Source organism: Schistocerca gregaria, chromosome 2 (genome assembly GCF_023897955.1).
Source record: "Schistocerca gregaria isolate iqSchGreg1 chromosome 2, iqSchGreg1.2, whole genome shotgun sequence".
In the NCBI taxonomy this organism is placed as follows: Eukaryota; Metazoa; Arthropoda; class Insecta; order Orthoptera; family Acrididae; genus Schistocerca; species Schistocerca gregaria.
Window position 1 is genome coordinate 888,789,196 of NC_064921.1, and position 12,410 is coordinate 888,801,605.

The 12,410-nt window shown below is 40.4% G+C and overlaps 1 protein-coding gene across 1 annotated transcript in view; it reads right to left on the bottom strand.

Annotated features, from left to right (window-relative positions):
• The window catches only part of LOC126336038 (voltage-dependent T-type calcium channel subunit alpha-1G-like), a 741,513-nt gene that overhangs the window by 557,259 nt on the left and 171,844 nt on the right, over positions 1 to 12,410 (bottom strand). Inside the window, exon 4 of the mRNA XM_049999518.1 lies at positions 7,878 to 8,049. Coding sequence (XP_049855475.1) covers positions 7,878 to 8,049 — 172 coding nt within the window. The remainder of the gene's footprint in view (positions 1 to 7,877; positions 8,050 to 12,410) is intronic.

The following is a 12,410-nucleotide window of genomic DNA, read 5'->3' on the forward strand; positions in this document are numbered from 1 at the left end:
CGATTCAATACATTTCTGTTATTTATACGACGTTTAGTATTTCAAATTTGTGTATTACTTGTTAACTATTATAATTATGCTTCATTATTTCTGTGGATTTAAGAAACATGTGACAGCTAATTTGAGGTTAACAAATAAAAAACACTCTGCACTTGACAAAATGAATGGAAGACTTGCTAGATACTAACAACATTAGAAAATACAATTTTCAACATTCCTGAAATCAATATTAGTTTTAGGAAACAAAGCAAATTTTAAACACACATATTTTAAAGTTCCATTTTGATGAGAAAGTAATAGCTGCTTATAAATGTAACGTAAATCTGCACAATATTAAAAATTACTTTTTCTGCCGATGTTATGCTTCAAACAAAACGTATTGATTTATTTCGTAGCGTAAATATGGCATGAGTGTACATTTATTATTATGTATGTAAGAACTTCATATTACATATATACTGCATAGATGAATACTTGAGAGATGATCCGATGTTGAAACTCAGTGAAATGAGTAGGTAGAACATTTAAAGCATAGAAGCAGAAGCAGCATTTCAGCAAAAACACTGACAAAGGCTTGAAGTCAAGCAGATAGCAGGAAACAGTAAATCAAGCTAAGTGCACTAATATTTTTTGTCTTATTATGTGATCAACGCAAGCGATGTTTCTAAATATTGTTTTACGTAACAGTCTGGAATAACTGCAATATACAAATGATGTCCATTACTGGATACCTACCAATGCAGTATTTTAATAAAATATCTTTACCTGATAGATGCATTTTAGTGGTTCACAACAGTACAAAGTTTACAAGACCATTTTTGTATAGACTGTGATATTAACAACTGAAATAATAATGTGAACGGCCAAAACAACATGAATCTCCTCACCAATGTTCCACACGTTATCTCTCATTTTTCGACTGTTCTACACGCAAACAGACATTGATAATTCGTAATGTGGACATTCTAAGCGTGTTTGTTAGAGCAGACACAATTGGAGGAAGGAACAAATTCAGCGCTTGTTGTACCCACGAGCTTCATCAAATTCTAAAGCGGCGTCTCTTGTTAAAACGTGATGGGCACGATGCATGGCATCCAGTTCGATGGATATTTCAGGCACTCTCCTAGTCGATCGATTTGTGGCTTTTCGCAAAATTTCTCTGTCTGTCTGTCTGTCTGTCTGTCTTTCTCTCTCTCGCTGACTGGAAAAAGCTAGGTAATTTATTTTCGTTCGCACAGTTTCACTGAGTCTGTGGAACATAGAATAGTTCAGTAAATGGTCATAAAGTGATTACCGGAACCTTCACTGCACATAACCACGCAAAATGTGTACTTCCAACACTTGCATCTATAATCTACAAATCAAGTCTGATATTGTACTTAATCAGTCTTTTGTTCACTGAATTTAAATGAAAAATCTCCTGAATACAAGCTTTTGGGAAATTGTCTGTTTCACTTGAAGGCGAACTGATGCAGTCTATAGTATTGTTATTTCAGTGATCATTGGTGGGAGTACAAACAGGCTTGAAGAAACGGTGTGCGAACGGCGATATATTACAGGATGCTGCAGTCGGACGTTAGTATAGTGGAGATTAGAGTTCAATTTACGTGGTTCATAAATTATTTGAAATTTGTTTTGATCTGTGTAATGCAGTTAATTTCTTACTCGAGGCTCCTTTAGAACTGATTTTGATGTTCATTCGTAAACTACTGGATGCCACAATGCATGTTAAGACATAATTATTAATTTCGCATCACAATGAACGGCATTGCCTTCTCCAACTAATTTGGTGGAGCCAGATAGCACCTTCATTAAAAAAAAATTTTTTTTTTCATCTGCTTGCAACCCTAAAACATAATGTTTTCATTCTTTTTGCTGCGGCAGAGGGGTCATAAAGTTTAAGGCAGGTAATGATTTACAAACACAGCAGTAATGGTGTCACATTCGAGAACACATGACACAGTAGCAGGAATTTTCAAACCAAATTTATTTCCAAATGACTATGTAAGTAGGTGGAACTTAAAAAGGTAATTTCTTTCATTCAGAAATAAGTGATGGAAGCCGGATGTGTAACTGTTGTTGTTCACTCTGGAGTTATAACGTTCCTGTGCAATGGCTCGCTCTGGGAAGTAAAGCTACGAGTTTTCTGCTAGGAAAGACGGGCATCGCTGATCTATAAATGAAGGAATTTTATGGACTTTGAGCGTAACTGTGTTACTACATGTTAACGTAAATTCGTAAATAAACACCGCAACTGTTGTTCTGTAGAGTTCTTTATTGCTAATAACGGGGATGTAAAAAAATGAGAGAGAGCGAGAGGCAGAACTGCAGGTAATACCTGTATTTCCAAGAGACTCTGAAAGAGATGTATTACTTGAGAGGTCTATACAAAAGAGAACGTCCGTTAATTGAAAGGTATCTGTTAATGGCGAATAGGTAATCCAGGTAGGATAAGCTAACTGAAACGTACTTGGTAATGGAAGAACTGTATATAAGAGAACTCCCTTTTCAGAGTATGCCACTTTAAACGTTATCAGTCAGTATATGGACAGATGTCACCTGATAATGTTCTAAGCATGTAACCAATAACGCACTGTACGGAATAGCAGCTGATGTGTTGATTTACGAGGTTATGTTTTCATTTGGAAATTTGTATATCGGACTTTTGCAGCAAAATTCGGCATGTGGCACGTGATCTTACGAATGTATTGTTAAAGGTGCATGCCGTAATAAGGCGTAACAGAAGAGAATGGCCAACCTTTCAGGGCATATTATTCACACATTTAAGGAAAATATGTATTGCATTTATGTGAATCTGGAAATTTCTACTTTTTCCTACAGACCTTCATAGTATTTTAATCATGGGAGGTACATAGGAAGGGATCGTACGTAGCACATAAACGTTTCAAGTTCCTTCTTTGTTATATCAGTTTAACTTAATTGTAAATACCATGAGTTTCTAAGTGGCAGATTCTGCGCCAGGTAGTTTGGAAAGGGTAGCCGTAATTTTTCGCCTTCGCTTTCTCCACGCCCGAGCCCGTAATTTGTGGAGGAATTTGGAAGTTCTTGTTCGGACTGCGAAACAGTAGGGAATACGTACTCCAGGGGGTCGTCAACACACCAGAGATTAAGTATGCTGTGGGGTGATTCAAGCGTTAATGGTTGCAGTGGGAATTTTGTACAGTTCATGTAAGAAAGTGTTAAGTGGTATGCTGGTACGCTCATTTTGTGACACTTGTACATGACTGATGTATTGTTAAGAGTGTAGAATGGAAATAAAGTATTTACGTACCGATGAGCATATATTTCATTTTATGATAAGGAATTAAGGATGGGCCCACTTTTTTACTAGTACACAAATTATTGTTTTGTTTTATCATCCAAAAATATCTCACCACAGTTGTGGCATCCGGAGCGGTTTTTTCTAAATTTATTTTCCTGAAATACATACATAAAAATTATGGTTAGCTTGGAGAATGTGAAACATCAGATTTTGTTGTTATTTACATTGTATAGGCACTTTACCTTTTATTTTACATTGTGTGTGTCCTTTAGCTGCCAACCAAAATCAGTCACAGGTCTAAATTAGCACAACATTTCGTCTGAAAAGACGAGGGATGTTGGAAAATCGTCTGGATTGAATTTTTGTTTATTATGCAAGCTTTAAAATCTGTGCTCTGGTAAAATTCGTAGCATATGCCCGTTTTCGGCTTTACCGTCGTACGACGTTGAGTGTTGTGTTTTGTCATTCTTACCTTTGCAGAGTTTCGCTAGTTCTGAGCTGTGACAAGTTCGTTTTTATGTGCTCAACGTATTATCCTGTATTTGAACTCAACCTGTGGACATCGGAAAAAGGATTGTGAAGCTTAGGTACGTCGAACTATTTGCCATAACATCAGCAAGCGCATTAGAGACGTACATTTGTGCAGTGAAACGTGGGCCCACGCCACAGGAACATAGCAGCACCCAGTATTCACAAACAGGCAGAAGAAAACGTAAGTAAACACTGTCAGATTACGAAACATAGAATATGAATAACAAACGACAGGAAATAGTTCACCATAACTAAGCTTCACAGAACTTTTACCGATGTTCACAGGTTCAGCTCAGCTACACAAGAGCACGTGTGTTACATTAAAACAAACTTGTCACAGATCAGAGCTAGCCAAACACTACAATGGAAAGTAAAGAACGATCGGTCGCGAAAAGTAAACCACAGTGAAAATCAAAACTGTTTTCTTTCCGCATTTAGCTACACCTTCCAGGTACTTATCTACATAGTCGCAGCTCCGAATAAGACATTTGTCGGAGCGTTATACCAAGTTTCCAACACCATTGTCATAGAATGCAGCCGCCTGTGCTCTCCGATAATCCTCTACGCTGGTCTATAGCGTGTAGCCTGCGCCCAAGTGTTGTCTTCGTATCCAGCTTTGCATGCGAACAGAGATGATACTCAGGACGAGCCAATTAGGGCTGTGTTGTGAGTGATCGAACACTTCGCATCGAGAAGGCCGCAGGAGCGTCTTCACTGCCCCTGCAGAGTGCGGCTGAGAATTGCCATGAAGAAGGAAGTGCGTGGCAGTTGTGTTAGCTGGGCTGCATTCATTAAGGCGAAGCCCCTCATCGGGCCGTCCTACTTGGCGGTAGATATTGTTGTTCTGGGCACCTTTACTCGCTCACAACTGAGAAGAGCTGTTTGATGCGATCGACGGGCATACTAGAGACACTGATCAAAACCTCTGTAAAAAATCTCTTCGGATTTTCACAGTGGTTTCAATTTCGCGACCGATTCTTTCTCACTTTCCGAATAGCCCTCGTACAATGTAAAATAAATGATAAAGTGCATATATAATTTAAATAACAACAAAATCTGAAGTATCATATTCCATAACCTAAACGTAGTTTCTATGTATGAGTTTCAGGAAAATAAAATTAAAAAACCCACTGAGAATGCCACAACTATGGTGAAACATGTTTGGGTTATAAAAAAATAACAATTGTGTACTTGCAAGAAAGAGGCCCATTCTTTGTTCATTGTTATTTGTCTGTAAGCACCGGAACTGAACTGCACACTCTAATAAGATACTCTATTTTATCCTTACAAGTGCAAGGGACATGTTTCGAAAGTTTGATCGCAACGTTTTGTTGCACTCTTTATAGAAAAGAGATGCAAGTGAAGCATTGAAGCCGCGAGGGAATAGCCTAGCGGTCTGGGGCGCTGCAGTCATGGACTGTGCGGCTGGTCCCGGCGGAGGTTCGAGTCCTCCCTCGGGCATGGGTGTGTTTGTCCTTAGGGTAAGTAGTGTGTAAGCGTATGGACTGATGACCTTAGCAGTCAAGTCCCGTAAGATTTCAGACACATTTGAACATTTTTCGAAACATTGAACAAGGGGGAAACTACATAATGTTCGATGGATAGCTATGAGTTTTAAGCCACAGGGGAAGTACAATATGAAGAGCTTCAGTCTCGTTTCATTGCTATCAGTCAAATCTTTGTATCAGTTCTCTGTGTGTGCTGGGTTTATAGGCGTTTCGCAACGAGAATGGCATGACTGGGGAAGTACGAAAATGAGTGCTATCGAATATTTCTGATGAAACTATTTGGTGCAGCTAGCGTACTACGAATGAGTCCTTTGTACCAAAGCAACTTGTGTTCTCAAGCATCGAGATCGACTGTGGAGCAAGGTGGTGGTGCAGTGACGGTTCAGATCTTTGTATGTTCATCCAGATTTAGGATTTCCGTGGGTTCTGCCATGGCACCCGCAGCTACGCGAATACAACGTGCGGCTACCGCTCCAGAATAAGCCGCACCTGCAACGTAGTTACCGACACGTTCCGACAGCCGGCACTAGAGGCGTTTCCCGCCAAACATGAAAGCAGCCGCGGAATACGCACGCTCGCATTCCCTTTTTCCGACGCGGCTGGTAATACGATGACATCACGATCCGCCAATCGGGTATCGCCAACGGCCGCCAATCCTCACGACAGAATCCACGGAGGAAGACTAGAGCCGCCGGGTTAAATAGCCGGCAGGAAAGGAGCACGCGGCTTTCGACCCGCCGCGGACCGCCGCCAGGAGGAAACATCGTCGCCGCCGGATCGACCAGGTGCCCGTCTTCAATACGCCATTCTTCGTCCCGGAAGCGGCGCCCGCCTACCTCCTCGGCATGCCGTGGAGAGCATCGAGAGAGCACTACCAAGGAACGTAAAATCAGTTCACTTATAAAAGTCAATTTTATTAAGATTGTATATTCTACATCTACATCTATATCGCAATCCACCATACGGTGCGTGGCGGAGGGTACCTCGTACCACAACTAGCATCTGCTCTCCCTGTTGCACTCCCAAACAGAACGAGGGAAAAATGACTGCCTATATGCCTCTGTACGAGCCCTAATCTCTCTTATCTTATCTTTGTGGTCTTTCCTCGAAATGTAAGTTGGCGGCAATAAAATCGCATTGCAGTCAGCCTCAAATGCTGATTCTCTAAATTTTGTCAGTAGCGATTCACGAAAAGAACGCCTTCTTTCCTCTAGAGACTCCCACCCGAGTTCCAGCATTTCCGTAACACTCGCGTGATGATCAAACCTAACAGCCCGCCGCTGAATTGCTTCTATGTCCTCCCCCAATCCGACCTGATAGGGATCCCAAAAGCTCGAGCAGTACTCAAGAATAGGTCGTATTAGTGTTTTATAAGCGGTCTCCTTTACAGATGAACCACATCTTCCCAAAAGTCTACCAATGAACCGAAGACGAATATCCGTCTTCCCCACAACTGCCATTACATGCTCTGCAATGTTATGTCCAAATATTTAATCGACGTGACTGTGTCTAGCGCTACACTATTAATGGAGCATTCAAACATTACAAGATTATTTTTCCTATTCATCTGCATTAATTTACATTTATCTATATTTAGAGTTAGCTGCCATTCTTTACACCAATCACAAATCCTGTCCAAGTCATCTTGTATCCTCCTACAGTCACTCAACGACGACACCTTCCCGTACACCACAGCATCATCAGCAAACAGCCGCACATTGCTATCCACCCTATCCAAAAGATCATTTATGTAGATAGAAAAGAACAGCGGACCTACCACACTTCCCTGGGGCACTCCAGATGATACCCTCACCACCGATGAACACTCACCATCGAGGACAACGTACTGGGTTCTACTACTTAAGAAGACTTCGAGCCACTCACATACTTGGGAACCAGTCCTATATGCTCGTACGTTAGTTAGGAGCCTGTAGTGGGGCACCGAGTCAAACGCTTTCCGGACGTCAAGGAATATGGCATCCGTCTGATACCCTTCATCCATGGTTCGCAAGATATCATGTGGAAAAAGGGCGAGTTGCGTTTCGCAGGAGCGATGCTTTCTAAACCCGTCCTGATGCATGGACAGCAACTTATCTGTCTCAAGGAAATTCGTTATATTCGAACTGAGAATATGTTCGAGAATCCTGCAACAAACCGATGTTAAGGATATTGGTCCGTAATTTTGAAGATCCGTCCTTCTACCCTTCTCATATACAGGCGTGTTTGATAGTACATTTTTTGGCAGGAGAAGATCCTTTTTATTTTCCAAAGAAGGTTATCTGTTGTATAATCAAGTGGTGTCTTGGATACACCTAATAAAGCACATTTTATTATCACGTGGATGTTGATCAGTGTATATAACAGTTTTCCTAAATCGTTTGGAGAGAGTATAGCCTTCTCCAGCCTTTGCCAGTCCGAGCCTGAGCTCCGTCTCAGTTTCTTACTTCTCCTTGTTTCAGAATGGCAACAAGAAACATCGCTTACGCGTGACCACTGTGCAGGGGAAGTGTCTAGTCGTAGCGCAAGGCAGTGGGCGGCGCCGGCGGCGGACTCACTTGGGCAGCGTGACGTTCGGCGGAGTCTTGGGGAAGCAGCGCTGGCGCAGGATGCCCTGCCACAGCTGCACGCCCACGATGCCGAAGATGAAGAAGACGAAGAAGCACAGCAGCAGCACGTTCCCCAGCATCGGCAGCGTGTCCAGCAGCAGCATCACCAGGATGCGCATGCCTGCCAACATCAGCACCACGTGACACGGCTACAGGCTACCAACTCACTCACCCGTCCTGTGTTTATAAATTAGTTAAACAAAAGTAATCTTTAATTGTGAAAAAGGTAAATAACTTACAGTTTGATACAGCACTGAATGCAGTACATCTTCTAAATTTATTCCTGCCTAACACTGTCAGTTCTCGACGTTCCAGCTAGGTGATGTGCTCGAATGAGTTATTCTAATAGTCATCTGGAGTCAAGTAATGATGCAGAGCGTGCACACTGTTATCTATTGTTTCATGAATCCAAATCCGCTGCTACAGTTCAAAGACAACTCAGGACTAAATATCGCATGCTACCACTTCAGAGGCAAGTTGTTTTAGTTGGTACAATAGTTTCACCGAACCTGGTGTGTAGAGGAAAAGTGCCTAATATGAGACACACTTTTATAAACCCATTTGAAAGACCTAAAAGTAAATGCAATCGTATTTTTTATGATGGTAATAAGATCTTGCATTATTTAATTTTATCATACAATTATCGTGTTTGCAAAAACAAACAATCTTTCAGAGTAGTTATTAAAACTTCACATACAAGGCATTTCGTAGAAATGAGATCAAGGTTTCCTAATATGAGACAGTAATAATATTTTGCTATGATGATTTTATTACATAATAATGACATATGAAAATAAAATTTTTACACTTTCATTCATTTCTGTTATCCTTCACTCATTTCACACTTATATTTACGGCATCCGGGGCAAATAAAATTGTCTTCTGTGACACCGCAATCGTGAGCCCAGCGATAACATTTCGTGCAGTGTGCCCATTTCTCCCAGTGTTTGCCTTCAGAAAAGCACTTAGTACAGAACAGACACTCTGCATCATCGTCATCACTGCTGCCTGAATCCCCACTGTCATCAAGATGGACACCGGATGCCGAGTCACTAGATGATTCTTCTGCTTTAGGTCTACGATTGAAAGATTTTCCACTCTTCTCCCCAAATAACTTTCTCGCTGCTTTCTTAGCTTCAACCTCTGATTTCTTCTGTTTAGATTCTTGCAATTGCTTCACATAAAGAGTTGAAGTTAGTTACGTAGCAGAGCACTAACACGATGTTTGACCTATTTGACTAACTCCAAGTGGTTTTCCGATGTGTGGGAGAGGTCTGATGTCCTCCGGGCTGACAGCTTGACCATCACCATCAGTAGTTTCATTTTCGTTTCTGGCATCTCTTTCTTGAAGAGCGTTAGCATGGCGATGAGTTGAAAATTCATGTTCCCTAAAGATGTATCTGTTGCATGAGATGAAACCCGTTTTTCGGAAGGCATTCACAGATGCTTCCATTGTTGCTGCTCGGTTGTAAGCTGCACCAAATAACTTGTCTATTAATAATGAGGAGATAACACGACCTGGGTTACTTCCCAACCACGTTTATATCTCTTGGCCATAGTAAGTTTTCAAAGGCCCCATATATCCGACCTCAAGTGGCTGCATTTTATGCGTTGAGTGAGGTGGAAAACATACAACATGAACATTGCTTTCATGTGCTTCATCTAACACATCGAGATTCTTTGTTTGGGATTAATGCCCATCAAGAATCAAAATGACAGGGTCATTTGAAGATGGCTTTACATGACTCACAAAATGATCAAACCACTGAGTAAAAATGTGAGTTTGTATCCAGCCGCTTGGATGACAAGCTGATATTGAACCTGCAGGTGCACCATCCATCAAGTTCCAGAAAACATTCCAATTTCTGATCATAAGACTAGTCAAAGTAATCCCTGTTTATCATAATTTAATCGAATTAAAATAAACGCAGTTGCCAAAATTTTACTACAGTAAATGATGAAACATTGTTATCTCATGATAGTATTGCGTAAATTACATATAAAAAATCGTGGGAGAACGAGTTCCCCCAATATGCGATAGGTATCGTAATATGCGACACTGTCGCGTATTTGGATCCCCATTCTATCGCATATTAGGAATTTCGCCATCTTACACAAAGAATCACCTACTTGCTAACAACGTTCGTTGGAAAATGAACCTAATTGTCAATAAATTATAGGTAATACCGTTACAAGTAACAACAATAAAATAGTGCAGTAATATCCACCTACCTCTAAGCTGAAATATTGTCTCAACACCGATGTCGCAAAAACTCCAAACACAAGAAATTTTGTATCAACGTCTACGTACTGTGTCCGGCTCAACTATGGCTTCCTACTCGCTGTGGCGTCGTCTGGCACACAATAGACGTGTTTAAGAAACTCTCCACCAGAGTGCAACCCCTAACATGAGCACGGTTGATGTGTCTCATATTAGGGAACTTCGCATAATAGGCACCTTTCCTCTACCACACAGGACGCTGTGTAAGGGTCGGCCAGTAGTCTGCCATGCAGCATTTGGACAAGTTTGGCGGTCATACATTCGTAGTCTGGGTAAGTCAAAGAGGCGTGCCAGCCTAGAACTGAATGTGCCTAATGTTACAGAGTGGAAGGTATTACGGAAACACCTGTCATTCAAATCGTACGAGTTGGAACTGTTGCAACCTTTAAGAGAAAGTGACAAAGAAAAACGAAATGAATTTTGTGTAGAAATGTTTAACAAAATACAGACTGAAAATTATCTTCTTAATAAAATTGCGTTCAGTTACGAAGCCACTTCCATACCTGTGGTAAAGTGAATCGGCATAATGTCCGGATACAGGATGAGCAGAAAACACGTCAAGTAATCTAACATGTATGGGACTCGCCTAAGGTAAATTTTTGTGTGTTGAAAGACGTAAAAGTTTACGGTCCAGCTGTAACTGGCATGTCGTACGTGGACAAATTGAACATTATCTAATGCGTCAATTACAGCAGGATATAGACACAGAATTCATTTTCCAGTAAGGTGGTGCGCTACCACTTTATTGTCTTGCAATTGTAGCGAATCTCCGTAGGAATGTGCCGACGTGGACTGGGCGTGGTGGAGCAATATTCTGGTCACCGCGAACACCTCAGTTAACCCCAACGGACTCCTGTGTATGGGGCTACATTAAATATAAAATCTCTGTTCTTCTGCTTCCGGGTAACGTCGACGAACTGCGACAACGATTAACACAATATTGGTATAATGGACGATCACCGTCGTTATTTGCACTCTTGTGCAATATTTTCAGTGCAGTACACGTAAAATGCTAACTAGGGCAAAAAAACAAAAACAAAAACGCAGTGACTCTATAATGAGCCGAATGACTCCTTAGATTCCTTCTACCAAAATAACCTCTTAAAGTTTCTCAGTGGCGTTCTGGTTCACTACATGTATGAGGCGCAACTTTTCGAAACGTATAATGTCACAGAAAGTAAAATTTCCGGAAGTGGTGAAAAACATTTGTCACAAAAAAGTTTGTTTATTTCTTCGGATTATCAACAAAACACTCAGCCAGAGCTGCTCATAAAAATATATTTATTACAATGTAATGCTTTTTTTTTCCTTTCAAGATCTGAGGACTTTTGTGATAGACTAAATGTCGTTTCTTGTTTTCTATTGGGCAATATGCCTTTTGATATAAGTTAATGTCGACATAATGCATTTTGATTAGTTCTAATTTACACAGAATTGGTAAATACATTTTATTTTTTGAAAATTCACTTTTCAATACACAATAAAGCACCTTAACACCAAAAGTAGAAAGAAAAAAAAGGAATTTGCTTCATTTCCAATGACAGTGTTCACATTATATTTCCAAAAACACGCTCATATTCTAAGACTCACAAACAGTATCTTGTGCAATAAAGTCATTACATAGAAGGCTGATTATCTCGGTGAATAACTTAAGTACCAGTAACTCATTTTCTCTCCGATTTTATCCAGATGTGAAGCTTAATGGTTTTTCTCCATCATATCACTTTTCTTGTCCAATCCACTTGAGAAATGACACATCGGGTCTATAGGTTACTTTGTTAAAATTGTATCCACAACAGTGTAATGGAAAAAAGCACTTTGAAAAATCATCAGAAAAGTTTCTGAGACGAATATTCTTTTTCACAAAAATTACCCTTTCATCGGCTATGTATTTTTTCAAATGAATCTTTTGCAGATCACCGATCCTATTTATAGGCTTCAAATTTTTACGTAGTTGCTTGTAACAAATATTTTAAAGAGTTTCCTTGTTTCACGTACTTCAACGGAAACTTTTTGGTATGTCTTTGGATATAAAATTTCTGAAATTTTGTGGAATTTCTTTTCTACTTGGCCAAAAACTCCAACATTGGGTAAAGAAGAGTGTCTTCGAACTGCAAAGTACAGCAGTCACATGGAACAGAGATTCTCTTCTCACTAAAATAGGCGAAAATCAGAGAAAAATGCGGGTCCACTATTTATTA